Consider the following 21,006-nt stretch of genomic DNA (forward strand, 5'->3'; position numbering starts at 1 on the left):
TACGACAGACTTGTTGATGCTGGTAGTCAACAACTGCCCTCTTCTGCTCACAAATCCTTACCAACATCTGCAGTGTAGAGTTCCAATTTTCTGGCCATTGTGTCTCATCCTCGTCCACCTCTTGTGACATTTTCCCCCCGTGCCTTCATGTGACTGTGGCTGCTCAAATATTTGGGCATCGCTACATGCGATCTCCTTTTGCCCTGCTTCAAGTGCACCAGGCGAGAGGCCCAAATCTGTTAATGGAAAAGTGAACAGCTCTTCAGAGTGTCCAAGTGTGGGATCAGTTGTCTCCGGGCACTCGGCATGGTGGGAGGAAGGAGGATCAGGGTGAGAAATATGCTGTCCAGACTCTCGGCAACTGAGACTTGACCATGTGGAAGACAGGGTGGTGGTGGCAAAACGATTGGAAGCATTATCCGCTAGCCAACCAACAACTTTTTGACACTGCTATGGGTTCAATAGTGGTATACTGTGGGACAGGAAGGTCAGGCGATAAGATGTGGGTGTTTGTTGTGGCACAATTTCAGCTTGCCCACGGCCTCAGCCTCAGCCTCTGCATGCACCATCACGTCCAGTCCCACGTCCCTTGCCATGCGCCTTGCCCATTTAAAATGGAGGACTATATTTTCCACGTTCACTACAAATGTCTGAATTTGGAGCGAACTTATATGTGATCCACGTGACGGATAAACTACAGTTTTAAATAGCTGACCTGTAGGTAACTATTTTTAACAGCAAACTGGTGTCAATAACTTCACTAACACACTGCAACAAAATTTAAATGGAGGCCAGAAATGGCAGAATTTTGAGTGCACTTGTATGTGATCCATGTGACGGACAAACCACCGTTTTAAATAGCTCGCCTGTAGGTAACAATTTTTAACAGCAAATTGGTGTCAATAACTTTGCTAACACACTGCAACAAAATTTCAATGGAGACCAGAAATGGCAGAATTTTGAGCACACTTATATGTGATCCGTGTGACGGACAAACCACAGTTTTAAATAGCTTGCCTGTAAGTAACTATTTTTAACAGCAAACTGGTGTCAATAACTTTGCTGACATATTGTAACAAAATTTCAATGGAGGCCAGTAATGGCAGAATTTTGAGCGCACTTATATGTGATCCGTTTGAAGGACAAACCACAGTTTTAGATAGCTGGCCTGCAGGTAACTATTTTTAACAGCAAACTGGTGTCAATAACTTTGCTAACACACTGCAAAAAAATTTAAATGGGGGCCAGAAATGGCAGAATTTTGAGCGCACTGTATGTGATCCGTGTGAGGGACAGACCACAGTTTTAAATAGATGGATTTTTAGTGCTGTAATATGGAAAGGATCTGGCTGTATTCTGCAGTGCCAACATAGCAAATGGAGCAGAAAAATGGATTGCTTTTTAAGCAAATAATCAGGATTAAGATCCACAAAAAATTATTCCTGGCCCATGATACCTGGAGCTATGCCTAGAACTATCTGTAAAAGCAGCAAATAGAACTGGAATGGACCCTCTTGCTATATGCACTGCAGACTGCCACATTCACTGCCTGCCTGCCTAGCACTGATATCTATGCAGCTGGATTAGTCCTCAGAAGGACTGATAGTTGAGATGGATATGTGTATAATATATTGTGGTATACCTATACTAACTAAGAAACAAGCAAATCTCTCCATAGCTCAGCAGCACCTCTCCCTACACTGCCTGATTCCGGATTAGACTGTGACGAACATGGTGGTGCCAGGTCTGATATAGACATGATGACACTGCGCAGTCGGCCAATCACTGTAATGCCACAAACAACATGGCTGCGGCATTATAGTGTGTGGCAGACAATCCCTGCATGTTTATTGGCTCTCTAAAGAGCACCAAACATGTAGGGAGGGGACCTGAGCTCCCGCCGAGCAACCCAGGAAATACTCGGCGAGCTCCGAGCATCTCGAGCAGTGAGATGCTCGGGCGAGTACCGAGTAGTGGTGAGCATGCTCGCTCATCAATACTGATTACACAAAAGCTGTCCATAAAACACACTTCTCAACGTGTTAAAAGTTGAGTCAATGCATCAGTTGATAAACCAATAACACTGACAAAAATGCAATAAAGTCAAGAAGGAAAGAATAGTCAGCGTTTAGTTACAGTTAGAGGGGGCTTTTAAGCCATAGATCCTTTGCTATGCAAATTGTAGGGATTGTGTTACTAGTTTGTGAATTTTAAGGTCTGGTGGTACATAACATTGTAAAAGAGTAGACATAAATTTTTATGCTGAACGGACTGTACCTGCACAGGCTTGTCATATAAGTATTGATACAAACACAGGTGGATTAAGGGTAGCCAGGGCCCCGGGCTGTTCAGACTCTGTGGGCCCGCTGGTCATGTGACGCGGTCATGCAACTGGGTCATCATATACCTGAACCAGATTATTCCAGAGAAATAGTTGCTGAGTGAAACTCCACTTCTCACCTATCACACATTAACAGTTCCCATCACCAGATCACACATATAGCTGGCAGCTTTTGTTTTGACCAAAAGATTTTTTCAACCCACAACCATAACACGGTAGACACGTTTGGCCGGGCCCTACTCTATTGTAACCTATTAAATATTTGTTAAAATATGCAATACAATTTAGGTATATTTTTATTTATTTTTCAATTTTTAAAATGACCAATAATATCACATACAAGGAACAAATACAACACCATGACCAGGCCACATATCACCACAACAGTGACCAAATAATATCACATACAAGAAACAAATACCACCGCACCATGACTAGACCACATATTAACACCACAAAGTGACCAAATAGCACATACAAGGAACAAATACTACAACACCATGTCCAGTCCACATATTACCACCACATAATGACCTAATACTGCAATACTGATCAGTAATAAAAAAAACCCACAATACTATCACCATAAGTGCCATTATAATCAGGAGATCTGTACTTAGTATGCAGTGTCTGTGTAGAGGTTATACAGTGCTCACTGATGACATTATACACAGGAGCACTGTATATAGTATACAGTGTATAGTGTCAGTGTATAGGTAATACACTGACTCACCAGTGACGTCTCTAGGTGAAATTCTTCATCTTTCATTCAGCACAGACCGCCATCACTTCTTCCAGACTGGGCTCATCTCTGCAGGAAATAACACAGTTATCTCGAGCTCCGCTTGCAGAACACATTAGGCTACTTTCACACAAGCGTCGGTACGGGTCCGTCGCTAAGCGTCGGGCCGACGTACCGACGCACGTTGTGAAATTTGTGCATGACGTGGGCAGCGGATGCAGTTTTTCAATGCATCCACTGCCCATTCTGAAGTCCGGGGAGGAGGGGGCGGAGTTACAGCCGCGCATGCGTGGTAGAAAATGGCGGACGCGACGTATGAAAAAACATTACATTGAACGTTTTTTCATCCCGAAGGTCCGCCAAAACACGACGTGATCCGTCGATAATTCAAGTCTATGGGCAAAAAACGCATCCTGCGGGCACATTTGCAGGATCCGTTTTTTGCCCAAAACAATGGATTGAGACAGATTGCTAAAAACGCAAGTGTGAAAGTAGCCTTACTTAATTTTTCCCAACTTCTACATTACACCACTTGAAGAAAAAGAGGCAATATGGTATCACTCTACACAGTAACAGGCCTGCCCCCTCATTTAAAACAGTATACTCAAAAAATAAAATAAATACATCACTGCAGTAATAATATCCCTAAATTAGTCCCTATGGTAATAATATTCCCCATCCTGGCCCCTGTGTGTCTCATTCCTGGCTTCAGTCATATGTTCTCCCATCCTGCACTCATGAGTATCCATTCTGCCCCATATGATCTCCCCATCCTGCCCCATCTGTCTCCATCGTATCCATCCTGCCCCATGATCCAATCCTGCCCCATGATCCTGCACGATCTGTCTCCAGTCCTGCCCCCAGTGTCTCCAATCCTGCCCCGTATCTCCATTCTGCCCCCAATGTCTCCAGCATTCTGCCCCGTGTCTCCAGCATTTCTGCCCCCAGTGTCTCCAGCATTTCTGCCCCCAGAGTGTCCAGCACTTCTGCTCCCAGAGTGTCCAGCATTTCTGCCCTCAGTGTCTCCAGCATTCAGCCCCCAGTGTCTCAAGCATTCAGCCCCCAGTGTCTCCAGCATTCAGCCCCCAGTGTCTCCAGCATTCAGCCCCCAGTGTCTCAAGCATTCAGCCCCCAGTGTGTCCAGCATTCAGCCCCCAGTGTGTCCAGTATTCTGCCCCCACTGTATCCAGCATTCTGCCCCCAGTATGTTCAGCATTCTGCCCCATTTGTGTCCAGCATCTCTGCCCCATCTGTGTCCAGCATCTCTGCCCTCCTCTGTGTCCAGCATCTCTGCCATCATCTGTGTCCAGCATCGCTGTTCCCATCTGTGTCCAGCATCTCTGCCCTCATCTGTGTCCAGCATCTCTGTCCCCATCTGTGTCCAGCATCTCTGCCCTCATCTGTGTCCAGCATCTCTGTCCCATCTGTGTCCAACATCTCTGCCCTCATCTGTGTCCAACATCTCTGCCCTCATCTCTGTCCAGCATCTCTGCCCCATCTGTGTCCAGCATCTCTGCCCTCATCTGTGTCCAGCATCTCTGCCTCATCTGTGTCCAGCATCTCTGCCCCATCTGTGCCCAGCATCTCTGCCCTCATCTGTGTCCAGCATCTCTGCCCTCATCTGTGTCCAGCATCTCTGCCCCATCTGTGTCCAGCATCTCTGCCCCCATCTGTGTCCAGCATCTCTGCCCTCTTCTGTGTCCAGCATCTTTGCCCCATCTGTGTCCAGCATCTCTGCCCCATCTGTGTCCAGAACCTCTGCCATCATCTGTGTCCAGCATCTCTCCCCCATCTGTGCCCAGCATCTCTGCCCTCATCTGTGTCCAGCATCCCTGCCCTCTTCTGTGTCCAGCATCTTTGCCCCATCTGTGTCCAGCATCTCTGCCCCATCTGTGTCCAGAACCTCTGCCATCATCTGTGTCAAGCATCTCTGTCCCCATCTGTGTCCAGCATCTGTATCCCATCTGTGTCCAGCATCACTGCCCCCATCTGTGTCCAGCATCTGCCCCATCTGAGTCCAGCATCTCTGCCCCCATCTGTGTCCAGCATCTCTGCCCCCATCTGTGTCCAGCATCTCTGCCCCATCTGTGTCCAGCATCTCTGCCCCATCTGTGTCCAGCATCTCTGCCCCATCTGTGTCCAGCATCTCTGCCCCATCTGTGTCCAGCATCTCTGCCCCATCTGTGTCCAGCATCTCTGCCCCATCTGTGTCCAGCATCTCTGCCCCCATCTGTGTCCAGCATCTCTGCCCCATCTGTGTCCAGCATCTCTGTCCCATCTGTGTCCAGCATCTCTGCCCTCATCTGTGTCCAGCATCTCTGCCCCATCTGTGTCCAGCATCTCTGCCTCATCTGTGTCCAGCATCTCTGCCCTCATCTGTGTCCAGCATCTCTGCCCCCATCTGTGTCCAGCATCTCTGCCCTCATCTGTCTCCAGCATTCTGCCCCAGTGTCTCCAGCATTCTGCCCTTGGCCACCTGGATCGATGCTCTCAATTAAAAAAAAAAGTTCTCATCTAGCCGCGCTCCTGCGGCGAAGCTCCCGACACACACCTGAAGCGCGCACTCGTCGGCGACTGACAATCATGTCAGACGCCGGCGACGTGCGTGCTGCGGCTGACGTCAGCTGCCAGCCCCCGATTGGCTGGCGGCTGTTAACTATTGACATGCGGCACGGGCCGCTGCGGGCGTTTAACTGCCGCAGCGCCGGTAGGGGCCTGGTGAGCAGATGAGATGGGGCCCGATGCGGGCCCCTCTGCCCACAGGGCCCCATACGCCAGTCAGGGCAGTAGTGCCGTGATGGCGGCTGAGGTCAATCTCAGCGGTAGCCCAGGGCCCCCCCCACACCACTGGGCCCTGGGCTACCACCCAGAATTACCTCATTATAATCCGCCACTGGATACAAAAGGTGTTGAAGCCTGCAAATGATCATATGTTCCATATGTCTATAGTCTATTACGATATAATACTGTATGCTTATTAGAGATTACTGCTGAATTACATGAACTGTGCATGAGCATTAAGACATTTTCCATTTTATAGATATTACTTTATTATTTCCCACAGGAGCACAGAGAACAACCAAACATTCTTGTTTTGCAAGAAGAGCCAAGAACTCCACAAGAGCATGAAGGGGTAGCAATGAACATTCGACAAGGAGATGGAAATGAAAACGCAGGTTTAAAAGAGGTAGGAAATTTTTGTTTTTATAATCAGCTCTGTTTTATTGAATCAAAAGAAAAATAATCTTCTGGTATATTGAAGAATATAGATATTGTACAAATGGTTTAAAACACATTGCATGTGGAAAACATTTGAAACAGAGTTTAGACATAAAGGGGAGGTGTTTAAATTCATTATGGTTCCATCTCCACCCCACAGTTATATACTGTACTGTCTGTCTATTAATGAGTAACAAAATGGTTCCCTCTCCACACCACAGTTATATACCGTCTGCCTATCAATGAGCAACAAAATGGTTCCATCTCCACCACACATTTATATACTGTCTGTCTATTAATAAGCAACAAAATGCTTCCCTCTCCACCCCATAGTTATATACGTTCTGTCTATTACTGAGCAACAAAATGGTTCCATCTCCACCCCACAATTATATACGGTCTGTCTATTAATGAGTAGCAAAATGGTTCCATCTCCACCCCACAGTTATATGCTGTCTGTCTATTAATGAAAGGAATGGGAGATGAAAGGATAAAGGACAGCTACCAAGCAGATAATCAAAGAGGTTGTCCACTACTCGGATAAGCCCTCCTCAATCACTATGTTTTCCCCAGTGAAGTAGTAACAGCTATACTCACCTCCGGTGTCGGCGCCATTCCAATGGTGACAGCACGGATTCTCTTAGCGTGACATTGTTGAAAAAAATAAATAAATGACAAATCTTATTATGGAGAAACGGGATCAGTGGGTGCTCTCGTCCGCTGGCCCTGCGACCTTTAGGAAAACTGTATGGACCAAGGCTCATACCACTGAACGCCCGCTCTATCTCCCCGTGGGCAATACACTACACAGACAACACAGGGTTAGGGTAAAACAGCGTGGCAATACTTTATTGAACCACAATATCCAATAGCAAACAGAACAATCTCAGCAATTACCCCAAGATGGTGCACATTAGAGGGCCTCAACCTTCCGCTGACTCGCCGGGATAATGATAGATGTTATGTCCGAGCTCCCAGGGTTGCTACTCCACCTGTGATATGCACGCAGAGAGGAGGTAACGACAAGCATAGGGAGATATCCAAGAGCAGTCCTGTGTTCTTTCAGCTGGGTCCGATGCACCCTCAGCTGAGATCCTGATGAGTGACACCAACCAGAAGAAAATAAGTCTCTTTTATACCCGAGGCCTGTAAGCTAATTTTAGATTTATCCCGTGACCTTCAGTCCAACATCAAGATATTTGCACAGTTTTTTCCTCTCTGCTTTCGAAGTCAACAAGCTGGTTCCAGAACACAATGCACTATTAGCATATCAGCACACATCAATAAAGCAAAGATAAACCATCCCATCCCTTGTAGATTGTGAGCCCTCGCGGGCAGGGTCCTCATTCCTCCTGTACCAGTTATGACCTGTATTGTTTAAGATTATTGTACTTGTTTTTATTATGTATACCCCTCTTCACATGTAAAGCGCCATGGAATAAATGGCGCTATAACAATAAATAATAATAAACACACATTATGTACAAGTCACTATTACAGACTTACACAGTATGTTAAATAGTATATCAGTTTGCAAGTCTGTCTTCTTGACCCACCAGCCATAAACACTTATATCCACAAGCCAATATACAGATAAAAAGTGAGTTCTTTCTGGTTTGCAAAAAACATGGTTGTCTGGGAAATTAAGATACAATCTCGTTTCTTCACACTTATCCTATCCATTACAATGTTAGAAACGGATTGCACATGGAATTTTACACAGATGGCGTCCGTGTGCTTTCAGTTATTTTTCAAGGGCCCATAGACTTGTATGGGAACTTTTGATCCATTATTTAGATCACAATTGAACATGTCTTTAAGAGTTTGTGCTGGACCACTCGGTCTGCAAGAAAAAACATGGACATGTGAACAGCTCCATAAGCTATAATGTTTTATCTGTGAAAAAACTAAACACTAGAGCACGTATGTCATTCAGGGAAGTCTGAATGAGGCCTTGCACTATTTTATGATTGGATTACTTTACACCAGTCTATTACACACAAATGGCGCATCCCTTAAATAAATCTGTGACATTTTACAACTTATCTTAGCTTTACCCCTTTTTTTACAGTTTTTTTTTTGTAAATTGTCTAACAGCTGAATGTCAGTTTTTGTGCCTGAATTGTTTCATTTTTTGCTTAGTAAATCATATCTGTTCTATAATCTGGAGAATTGTGTATCCTTCTGAATAGAAGAAATATTACAAATTGCTAAATGCATGTGGAGATAAAGTGAACCTGACAGTTGATACATCCATGGGCAGCATGTATCAGACCGGGGCTGCATCATTTACACTGCATATGTTCAATTCTAAAATGCTGCACTTTTTCGCAAAAAAAGCATGGTTTAATAGCTGCATGGGAGACTAGTCAAGTAGGCAAGTCCCTGGCAGATTTCCAACGTCTGCTGCCCTGGAGTGGCTGGTCCCTCTCTAGATACGCTCAGGGAAAGACCTGTGACACTAGAGTTTCAGAAAGCATCATTTTCATTTTTATTTCATAAATCAGAATTGATCAGTCATTATCAAAATTCTCAATTCTGAGGTAAAATCTGAAATTCAGTGAAAACTTATCCATTACGGAGATAGGAGATGGCGGCTGCTCCTGATTGGATTCTTTGTAGATCAGAGAGGGAAGGAGCTCTGCCTCTTGCGCCTCCCTCCTTCCATCTTCATATAACTGAATCTGTAGTAACTGCCATCTCCTATCTCAGTAATGGAAAAGTCTTAGTTGAATACAGATTTTACCCCAGAATTGAGAATTTTGATAATGACTGATCAATTCAGGTAGATAAAGAAGCTAATAATAATAATATATTACAAAGTTTCTTATTTTCATGTGTACTATTGATCTATGAAATAAAAATTAATATTATGGTTACTCTTTAACCCCTTCACGACCTTGGATGTATCCATATGTCCAGGTCGGCTGGTACTTACCGACCTTGGATGTATGGATACGTACTGGCAATTTTGCACGTACACAGGCTGTACACTTGTGATTGCCCCCAGGTGTCAGCTGATTTTGACAGCTGACACCTGTCTCTCAGTGCCAGGAGCGGTGCTAGGTTATAAGATATACCGTTGTGCTCAAATGTTTACATGCCCTGGAAGAATTTTTGCTTTCTTGGCCTTTTTTGAGAGAATATGAATAACACCAAAACTTTTTCTCCACTCATGGACACTATCAAAATTTTCCCAATTTTTCGGACTGACTGACCTTCATTTCTTAAAGTAATGATGGCCACTCGTTTTTCTTTACTTAGCTGCTTTTTTGACTACCTCTTGAAGCTCATCAAGAGAATGCAGAGTGTGCAAAGCAGTCATCAAAGCAAAAGGTGGCTACTTTGAACAACCTAGAATGTAAGACATATTTTCAGTTGTTTCACACTTTTTTGTTAAGTATATAATTCCACATGTGTTAATTCATAGTTTTGATGCCTTCAGTGTGAATGTACAATTTTCATAGTCATGAAAATACAGAAAAATCTTTAAATGAGAAGGTGTGTCCAAACTTTTGGTCTGTACTGTATTATATGTATTTGTATAATATACACTGCTCAAAAAAATAAAGGGAACAGTCAAATAACACATCCTAGATCTGAATGAATGAAATATTCTCATTGAATACTTTGTTCTGTACAAAGTTGAATGTGCTGACAACAAAATCACACAAAAATCATCAATGGAAATCAAATTTATTAACAAAAGGAGGCCTGAATTTGGAACGATACTCAAAATCAAAGTGGAAAATCAAATTACAGGCTGATCCAACTTCAGTGGAAATGCCTCAAAACAAGGAAATGATGCTCAGTAGTGTGTGTGTGGCCTCCACGTGCCTGTTTGACCTCCGTATAATGCCTGGGCATACTCCTGATGATGCGGCGGATGGTCTCCTGAGGAATCTCCTCCCAGATCTGGACTAAAGCATCCACCAACTCCTGAAAGTTTGTGGTGCAACATGACGTTGGTGGATGGTGCGAGACATGATGTCCCAGATGTGTTTAATCGGATTCAAGTCTGGGGAACGGGCGGGCCTGTCCATAGCTTCAACATCTTCACCTTGCAGGAACTGTTGACACACTCCAGCCACATGAGGTCTGGCATTGTCTTGCAGTAGGAGGGACCCAGGGCCAACCACACCAGCATATGGTCTCACAAGTGGTCTGAGGATCTCATCTTGGTACTTAATGGCAGTCAGACTACCTCTGGCGAGCACATGGAAGGCTGTGCGGCCCTCCAAAGAAATGCAACCCCACACCATTTCTGATCCACTGCCAAACCGCAAACCGGTCATGCTGAAGGATGTTGCAGGTAGCAGATCGCTCTCCCCGGCATCTCCAGACTCTGTCACATCTGTCACATGTGCTCAGTGTGAACCTGCTTTCATCTGTGAAGAGCACAGGGCGCCAGTGGCAAATTTGCCAATCCTAGTGTTCTGTGGCAAATGCCAAGCGTCCTGCACGGTGTTGGGCTGTGAGAACATCCCCCATCTGTGGACATCGGGCACTCAGACCATCCTCATGGAGTCAGTTTCTAACCGTTTGTGAAGACACATGCACATTTGTGGCCTGCTGGAGGTCATTTTGAAGGACTCTGGCAGAGCTCCTCCTGTTCCTCCTTGCGCAAAGGCTGAGGTAGCAGTCCTGCTGCTGGGTTGTGGCCCTCCTATGGCCCCCTCCATGTCTCCTGGTGTTCTGGCCTGTCTACTGGTAGCATGTCCAGCCCCTGAACACTACGCTGACAGACACAGCAAACCTTCTTGCCACAGCTTGCATTGATGTGCCATCCTGGATGAGCTGCACTCCCTGAGCCACTTGTGTGGGTTGTAGAGTCTGTCTCATGCTACCACGAGTGTGAAAGCACAACCAACATTCAAAAGTGACCAAAACATCAGCCAGAAAGCATTGGTACTGAGATGTAGTTTGTGGTCCCCACCTGCAGAATCACTCCTTTATAGGGGATGTCTTAATAATTACCAATAATCTCCATCTGTTGTCTATTCCATTTGCGCAACAGCATGTGACATTGATTATCAAACAGTGTTGCTTCCTAAGTGGACAGTGTGATTTCACAGAAGTTTGATTTACTTGGAGTTATATTCTGTTCTTTAAGTGTTCCCTTTATTTTTTGAGCAGTGTATATATACACATGTTTGTCATTTCTGAAGCGTTGAGAGCCCGCCCAATTTACGTGTGCAAAAGCTGGGCACAATGTATAGCTGCTACAATGTATTGGTCACTTTTCAGTTTCAGTTGCAGTTAGCAATTTTCACTCGGCAACATCCACTGCTGCTTGTTTCTGTAAACACTCATAGAGTCAAAATCGTTACGACACCTGAAGATAAATTCCCAATAAGGTATATTTCCAAAATGGGGTCAATTGAGGGGGGATTCTGCTCTTCTAGCACTTAGGTGCTCTGTATATGAAGTCCACAAACTATTATAGAAAATTCTGTGCTCCAGAATGCCTCCTGTATAACAGTGCTGGTTAGCCATATGGCGAGACTTGGGAGGGACGGAATGCTATTGACAAATAGCACTCCGTCCCTCCCAAGTCTCGCCATATGGCTAAGCATTACTTAGAAGAAATTGCCACAACAAATTTTAGGGTCCATTTCTACTATTATCCTTGTTAAGTATAAAAAAAGTGGCTAAAATAAAAAAAAAAAATTTTTTATCTTCATGGCTCTACGTTATAAATTTCTGTGAAACAGCTAGGGTTCAAGGTGCTCGCCCACATCTAAATACAATTCTTGAGGGGTCTAGCTTCCAAAATGGTGTCACTTGTGGGGGGTTCTCTACTGCTTAGGCACATCAGGGGCTCTTGAAACAAGACATGACACTTGTAGACCATTCCAACAAAGTTGGGATTCCAAAATGTCACTCCTTCTTTTCTGAGCCTTGCTGTGAGCCCAAACAGTAGTTTACCCCCACATATGGGATATCTGCGTACTCAGGAGAAATTGCAGAATACATTTCTGGGTCCTTTATCTTCTGCTATCCTTGTGAAAATGAAAAATTTAGGGCTAAAAGAATATTTTTGTGGAAAAAAATTTGATTTTTTTATTTTCACGGCTCTATGTTATACATTTTTAAGGCGCTTACCACACATCTAGATAAGTTCCCTAAGGCGTCTAGTTTCCAAAATGGTGTCACTTGTGGGGGGTTTCCACTGTTTAGGTACATCAGCAACTCTCCAAACACGACATGGATCCAATTATTATTTCAGGAATGTTTGCATTCAAAAGGTCAAATGGCGCTCCTTCCATTCCAAGCCCTGCTGTGCACCCAAACAATAGTTTATCCCCAAATATGGGGTATTTGCATACTCATGAGAAATTGCATAACCAATTTTGGGGTCCTTTTCTTCTGCTATACTTGTGAAAATCAAAAATTTAGGGCAAAAAGAACATTTTTGTGGAAAAAATTTGATTTTTTTAATTTTCACAACTCTATTTTATAAACGTCTGTGAGACAGCTGGGGATTCAAGGTGCTCACCACACATCTAGATAACTTCTCTGAGGCGTGTAGTTTCTAAAATGGTGTCACTTGTTGGGGGTTTCCACTGTTTAAGCAACTCTCCAAACCAACATGGATCCAATTATTATTCCAGCAATTTTTGCATTCAAAAGGTCAAATGGTGCTCTTTCCCTTCCAAGCCCTGCTGTGCGCCCAAACAATAGTTTTTCCCCACATATGTTGTATCGGCGTACTCAGGAGAAATTGCACAACAAATGGTATGGTGTAATTTCTCCTGTTACCTTTGAAAAGATGCAAAATTTGGGCATAAAAAACATTTTAGGGGAAATTGTGATTTGTTTAATTTTCACGGCTCAATGTTATAAACTTCTGTGAAGCTTGTGGAGGACCAAGGTGCTCATCACACATCTAGATAAGTTCCCTGATTGGTCTAATTTCCAAAGTGGTGTCACTTGTGGGGGGTTTCCACTGTTTAGGCACATCAGGAGATCTACAAACGCAACATGGCGTCCGCTAATTATTCCAGCAAATTCCAGCAAATTATAACTTCAAAAAGTCAAATGTTGCTCCTTCCCTTCTGAGCCCTGCCGTGTGCCCAAACAGTAGTTTTCCTCCACATATAGGGTATCGACATGTTCAGGAGAAATTGCATAACAAATTTTGTGGTCTATTTTTTCCTGTTACCCTTGCAAAAGTAAAAAAAAATGAATGTGGGTCTTAAATAAAATTTTTGTGACAAAAAGTTAAATATTCATTTTTTCCTTCCACATTCCAAAAATTCCTGTGGAGCACCTGAAGGGTTAATAAACTTCTTGAATATGGTTTTGAGCAACTTGAGAGGTGCAGTTTTTAGAATTGTGTCTGCTTTTGGTATTTTCTGTCAAATAGACCCCTCAAAGTCACTTCAAATGTGGTGCGGTCCATAAAAAAATGGTCTTGCAAATTTTGCAAGGGTAACGAGAAAATTTGGTTTTCAGAATTTGTTGTTCAATTTCTCCTGAGTACGCCAAGATGCCATATGTGCGAGAAAACTACTGTTTGGGTGTATGGCAGAACTCTGAAAGGAAGGAATGACGTTTTAGAACACAGACTTTGTTGGAATGGTTGGCGAGTGTCATGTCGAGGTTGGAGAGCCCTTGATGTGCCTAAACAGTGGAAAACCCCACAAGTGACCACCTTTTGGAAATTACACAACTCAAAGAATTTAATTAAAGAATGGTGAGCACCTTGAACCTGCAGGAGATTCACAGAATTTTATAACATTGAGCTGTGAAAATAAAAAAAATAAATTTTTCCCACAAAAATGTTATTTTAGGCCCAATTTTTTATTTTGACAAAGGTAACAGGAGAAATTGCACCATACAATTTGTTATGCAATTTCTCCTGAGTACGCCGATACTCTGTATGTGGGTGGAAAACTACTGTTGAACTGTGAAAATGAAAAAAATTTATTTTTCCTAGAAAAATATTTGTTTTTGTTATCCGCAAATGTTTTCATTTTCACATGGATAGCTGGAGAAAATGGACCCCAAAATGTGTTGTGTAATTTCTCCTGAGTACAGCAATACTCTATATATGTGGTTAAAAACTACTTTTGAGGCACGGTGCAAAGCTCAGAAGAAGCGCCACATTGAAGTGCAGACTTTGCTGTTATGGTTTGCAGGTGTCATGTCACATTAGTAGAGCCCCTGAAGTGCCACAACAGCAGAACCCACTATAAGTGACCAAATTTTACAAACTGCACCTCTCAATGAATTCATCTATTGGTGCAGTGATCACATTGACACCACAGGTGTGTCACATAATTTAATATTATTGGGCAGTGAAGAAAAAATAATTACAATTTTACCACAAAAATTTTGTTTTATCCCCAGATTTTACAATTTCAGACAGGAAAATTTGTCACACAATTTCTCCTGAATGTAGAAATACCACATACAGCTCTGGCAAAAATTAAGATTTCTGGGTTTCCAGAACCCAACACATTATGTAGCTTATTATTGTGTACTTCCGGGCCGTTTCTCGGCCTGTGCTCTGTCCGCTGGGGCGTGGAGGCAGTCACACTCCTTCCCCACATTCCCCACACCCCCATCCATTCCTCTCCTCTTCTTTCTACCTTCTTTCTTTCCCTTATCTTACTTTCTTTGTTTGTCTTTCTCATATCCAGTTTGAGTGTATATTGTACTTTCAAATGATTACACAGATATCTAATAATGGCTACCAACTATCCCTGCTGTTCTTTATTGTTAACACTTCATAACCCCGGGATAACCAACAGCATTATTAATCAGAAAGTTAAATTATAAGACTTGAGTGTTATAACAATGCTTCACTTGATTAACTTGTGACCACTACCTATTATTGCACGGATTTACCAGTTTGTATTATTTACCTTTATTCTTTGTTGCTGTGATCAATAAAATTGATTTATACAAAAAGAGACCACCACATCCAAACCCTGTCATGGGCAGCCCAATCTCCAGATCTGAACCCCATTGAAAACCTCTGGAATGTAATCAAGAGGATGATGGATAGTCACAAGCCATCAAACAAAGAAGAACTGCTTACATTTTTGCGCCAGAAGCAGTGTGAAAGACTGGTGGAAAGCATGCCAAGACGCATGAAAGCTGTGATTTAAAAATCATGGTTATTCCACAATATAATGATTTCTGAAGTCATCCTGAGTTAAAACATTAGTATTGCTGTTTCTAAATGAAATAACACTTATGAACTTGTTTTCTTTGCATTATTTAAGGTCCGAAAGCACTGTTGTGTTTTTTTTAACATTTTGACCATTTTCAGAAAAAAATACAAAATTTATTGCTTGGAAATTCGGAGACATGTTGTCAGAAGTTTATAGAATAAAAGAACAATTTACATTTTACTAAAAAATATACCTATAAAGAAAAAAATCAGACAAACTGAACATTTTGCAGTGGTCTCTTAATTTTTGCCAGAGCTGTATTTTGCTCAGACTTTTCTGAATGCAGCAATACAACGTATACAACAATTTTTGTTCAGAGCTGTATGTGGCTGTACAGTACTGCTTATCCACACGCGAGACTCTGGAGGGACTGAGCGCTATTCTCCTGGAACACAAATCTTGCTAGAATAGTTTAAAGAGCCCCTAAGGGCTCATTCTCACATGCGAGAAACTCAGATGAATCTCGCACGTCAATACCCGACATCGGATCGGAGCGTGCAGCCGCGTAGCAATACATGCAGCCGCACGCTCCGCTCCTGAGTTCCAGGTGCAGTGCCAGGTATTGACGTGCGAGACTCATCCGAGTTTCTCACTTGTGAGTATGAGCCCTAAGTGCTAGAAAAGCAGAATACCTCCCTCAAGTGACCCATTTTGGAAATTATACCCTTTTGGGAATTTATCTACAGGTGTAGTGATGATTTGACTCCATGTGTGTTTTCCAGAAACAAGAATCAGTGGAAGTTGCTGAGTGAAAATTGCAAATCTGCTATTGTAGTGCCCAGCACGTTCTTCTGGAGACATGCACCTGTAAATTAGGCCGGTTTCACACGTCAGTGGCTCCGGTACGTGAGGTGACAGTTTCCTCACATACCGGAGACACTGACTCACGTAGACACATTGAAATCAATGTGTCACTGCACATGTCAGCGTGTTTTCACGGACCGTGTGTCCGTGTGCAAAACACGGAGACATGTCAGTGTTCGTGGGAGCGCACGGATTACACGGACCCATTAAAGTCAATGGGTCCGTGTAAAACACGTACCGCACACGGATGCTGTCCGTGTGCAGTCCGTGTGCCGTGCAGGAGACAGCGCTACTGTAAGCGCTGTCCCCCTACATGGTGCTGAAGCGGCCATTCATATCTTCTCTCCAGCAGCGTTCGCTGGAAAGAAGATATAAAAAATCCTTTTTTTGTCCTCGTGTTTAAAATAAAGATCCCTGTCGCCACCCCCCTCCCACCCCCTGTGCGCCCCCCCGCTGTTACTAAAATACTCACCCGGCTCCCTCGCAGCGTCCTGTCTTCGCCGCAGCTTCTCCTGTATGAGCAGTCACGTGGGGCCGCCAATTACAGTCATGAATATGCGGCTCCACCTCCCATATTCATTACTGTAATAAGCGGCCCCACGTGACCGCTCATACAGGAGAAGGTGCGGCGAGGACAGGACGCTGCGAGGAAGCCGGGTGAGTATTTTAGTAACAGCAAGGGGTGGCGACAGGGATCTTTATCTTAAACACGAGGACAAAAAAAAGGATTTTTCATATCTTCTTTCCAGCGAACGCTTCTGGAGAGAAGATATGAATGGCCGCTTCAGCACCAGATGCAGGTGACAGCGCTTATCTCTAGCGCTGTCTCCTGCACGCTCCATGTGGTACCCAGTCAGCACACGGGTGGCACACGTGTGCCACACTGATGTACCACGGGAGCACACGGAGACACGGACACGGATAATTCCGGTATCGATTTTTCCGGTACCGGAATTATCTGGACGTGTGAGACTGGCCTTAGGCAGGCTTTCATGACTACTGAAATGCCAAATTTGTGGATGCTAAATGTGGTTTAGGCACACTGTGAAGCTCAGAAGGGAGACAGGTATTTGGATTTGGGAGTGCAGAATTTGCTAAATTTGTTTTGGGAGGCGAGGAGCCATAGTGCTTTTCCACAGCCTATGTGCTACCATTAACATGGTAACCCCCTATATTTTCATTAACAGATGACCAACCTGAGTGGGGACTTGTTTTCTTTGGGGGACTTATTAGTAACATTTTACATACCGTTTGGGATTACATTTATTCTGCGCTCTACACTGAGCATTTACATCAGGGTTTACATCTAAATCTCCAAATGACATGATTCACCTGACATGCCCGACCAGTCTATTCACTATAATGAGGCAGCAGAGTTACTCTGGACTCTCTCTGTCCTCTGTTGAGCGGTGTTCTGCTTTTCAGAAGTGCAGAAAACTGTGACGGATCGAGCTTTTATGCTCGCCCAAATAGACAGACACCGCCGAATCATATGCCAGACAATGCACAAAGTGATGCCATCTGCCTCAGCTGTCTGCCGAGGGTTTCGTCTTCATAGAGCTCAGGATAAGGTCGGGGTCATACTACAGCATAAGGCCGGGGTCATACTACAGCATAATACGGACGAGTGCTAAGTGATAAAAAATCGCATAGCACTCAGACCAATGTTAATCTATGTCGCAGCTCCCATCATCCGTTTTTTTCTCGGCTGTATTATACATGCGAGTGAATTCTCAAGTCTATGGGTGCGAGAAAAAAATCACACAGCACACGGACCATCAGTGTCACTTGCGAGAAATTCTCAGGTATTGGGCAGGTGACAGGAAATTGGCTCAGCCATTATTTGCTCATTTTGCAAGTGTGTGATAAAATCTCACCATACGGATGACATACGGATGACACACGGATACTTTTTTGAGAAAAAAACGCATCCTGGCATTGCACATGGATGACATACGGATCACCATACAGAGAACATTTGTGCGATTCTAGGCAGACAAAATCAGACAAGATTGCCTTGTGCAGGCGTGTACTACGAAGGACAGAGAATGAACTTCAATCCAATATTGCAGCCAGCATGCAGCCAGCAGGTAAGGAAAGGGTGAATCAAACACCCGAAAACCCCGCCTCTATGGCTGAAAATTGTTCCCTCCAAATTCAGGTGACAGAGTCCCTTTAAGGTGTTCACTGAATAAATAACAATGTGTTACAAAGGTTTTGTGTGTAAGGCCGGCGTCACACTAGGCGTATGAAAATACGGTCTGTTTTTTACGGTCGTAATACGCAGAAATGTTCCCAAAATAGTGATCCGCATGTCATCCTCCGCATGTAATCCGTATGGCATCTATACTGTGAGATTTTCTCGCCGGCTTGCAAAACGGACATACAATGGATCCATGGGCTCAAATATTTGTCAAAACATATATACAGTCATATATATATATATATATATATATATATATATATCAGTGAGACATACAGCGCTAGATAGCAGAAAAGCCGGTAATTCAATTGCCGGCTTTTGCTATCTCCTTCCCAAACCCGACATGATATGAGACATGGTTTACATACAGTAAACCTTTTCATATCTCTTTTTTTTGCATATTCCTCACTACTAATGTTAGTAGTGTGTATGTGCAAAATTTGGTGGCTCTAGCTGTTTAAATAAATGGTTAAATCACGGAAAAAAGTGGCGTGGCAATTTTCTTGGCAAGAGTGGGAAAGCCAGTGACTAAGGGCAGATATTAATAGCCTAGAGAGGGACCATGGATATTGCCCCCCCGGCTAAAAACACCTGCCCCCAGCCACCCCAGAAAAGGCACATCTGTAAGATGTGCCTATTCTGGCACTTAGCCTCTCTCTTCCCACTCCCGTGTAGCAGTGGGATATGGGGTAATAAAGGGTTAATGTCACCTTGCTATTGTAAGGTGACATTAAGCCAGGTTAATAATAGAGATGTGTCAGTAAGACACCTATCCATTATTAACCCCTTCATGACCCAGCCTATTTTGACCTTAATGACCTGGCCGTTTTTTGCAATTCTGACCAGTGTCCCTTTATGAGGTAATAACTCAGGAACGCTTCAACGGATCCTAGCGGTTCTGAGATTGTTTTTTCGTGACATATTGGGCTTCATGTTAGTGGTAAATTTAGGTCAATAAATTCTGCGTTTATTTGTGATAAAAACGGAAATTTGGCGAAAATTTTGAAAATTTCGCAATTTTCACATTTTGAATTTTTATTCTGTTAAACCAGAGAGTTATGTGACACAAAATAGTTAATAAATAACATTTCCCACATGTATACTTTACACCAGCACAATTTTGGAAACAACATTTTTTTTTGCTAGGAAGTTATAAGAGTTAAAATTTGACCAGCGATTTCTCATTTTTACAACGAAATTTACAAAACCATTTTTTTTAGGGACCACCTCACATTTGAAGTCAGTTTGAGGGGTCTATATGGATGAAAATACCCAAAAGTGACACCATTCTAAAAAATGCACCCCTCAAGGTGCTCAAAACCACATTCAAGAAGTTTTTTAACCCTTCAGGTGCTTCACAGCAGCAGAAGCAACATGGAAGGAAAAAATGAACATTTAACTTTTTAGTCACAAAAATTATCTTTTAGCAACATTTTTTTTATTTTCCCAATGGTACAAGGAGAAACTGAACCACGAAAGTTGTTGTCCAATTTGTCCTGAGTACGCTGATACCTCATATGTGGGGGTAAACCAATGTTTGGGCGCACGGCAGGGCTTGGAAGGGAAGGAGCGCCATTTGACTTTTTGAATGAAAAATTGGCTCCACTCTTTAGCGGACACCATGTCACGTTTGGAGAGCCCCCCGTGTGCCTAAAAATTGGAGCTCCCCCACACGTGACCCCATTTTGGAAACTAGACGCCCCAAGGAACTTATCTAGATGCATAGTGAGAACTTTGAACCCCCGGGGGCTTCACAAATTGATCCGTAAAAATGAAAAAGTACTTTTTTTTCACAAAAAAATTCTTTTAGCCTCAATTTTTTTCATTTTCACATGGGCAACAGGATAAAATGGATCCTAAAATTTGTTGGGCAATTTCTCATGAGTACACCGATACCTCACATGTGGAGGTAAACCACTGTTTGGGCACATGGTAAGGTTCGGAAGGGAAGGAGCGCCATTTGACTCTTTGAATGAAAAATTATCTCCATCGTTAGCGGACACCATGTCGTGTTTGGAGAGCCCCCGTGTGCCTAAACATTGGAGCTCCCCCACAAATGACCCCATTTTGGAAACTAGACCCCCCAAGGAACTTATCTAGATGCATATTGAGCACTTTAAACCCTCAGGTGCTTCACAAATTGATCTGTAAAAATGAAAAAGTACTTTTTTTTTTCACAAAAAAATTCTTTTCGCCTCAGTTTTTCATTTTCACATGGGCAATAGGATAAAATGAATCCTAAAATTTGTTGGGCAATTTCTCCCGAGTACGCCGATACCTCATATGTGGGGGTAAACCACTGTTTGGGCACACGGCAGGGCTCGGAAGGGAAGGCGCGCCATTTGACTTTTTGAATGGAAAATTAGCTCCAATTGTTAGCGGACACCATGTCGCGTTTAGAGAGCCCCTGTGTGCCTATGCATTGGAGCTCCCCCACAAGTGACCCCATTTTGGAAACTAGACCCCCCAAGGAACTTATCTAGATGCATATTGAGCACTTTAAACCCCCAGG

The 21,006-nt window shown here is 43.4% G+C and overlaps 1 protein-coding gene across 4 annotated transcripts in view; it reads left to right on the forward strand.

The window, feature by feature from the left end:
- SLC24A2 (solute carrier family 24 member 2) overlaps positions 1–21,006 on the forward strand; it is a 548,803-nt gene that overhangs the window by 328,841 nt on the left and 198,956 nt on the right. For all 4 annotated transcript variants that reach the window (XM_069766061.1, XM_069766047.1, XM_069766070.1 and 1 more), the window contains exon 3: positions 6,148–6,270. In XM_069766061.1, coding sequence (XP_069622162.1) covers positions 6,148–6,270 — 123 coding nt within the window. The remainder of the gene's footprint in view (positions 1–6,147; positions 6,271–21,006) is intronic.

Source organism: Ranitomeya imitator, chromosome 1, assembly GCF_032444005.1.
Source record: "Ranitomeya imitator isolate aRanImi1 chromosome 1, aRanImi1.pri, whole genome shotgun sequence".
NCBI lineage: Eukaryota > Metazoa > Chordata > Amphibia > Anura > Dendrobatidae > Ranitomeya > Ranitomeya imitator.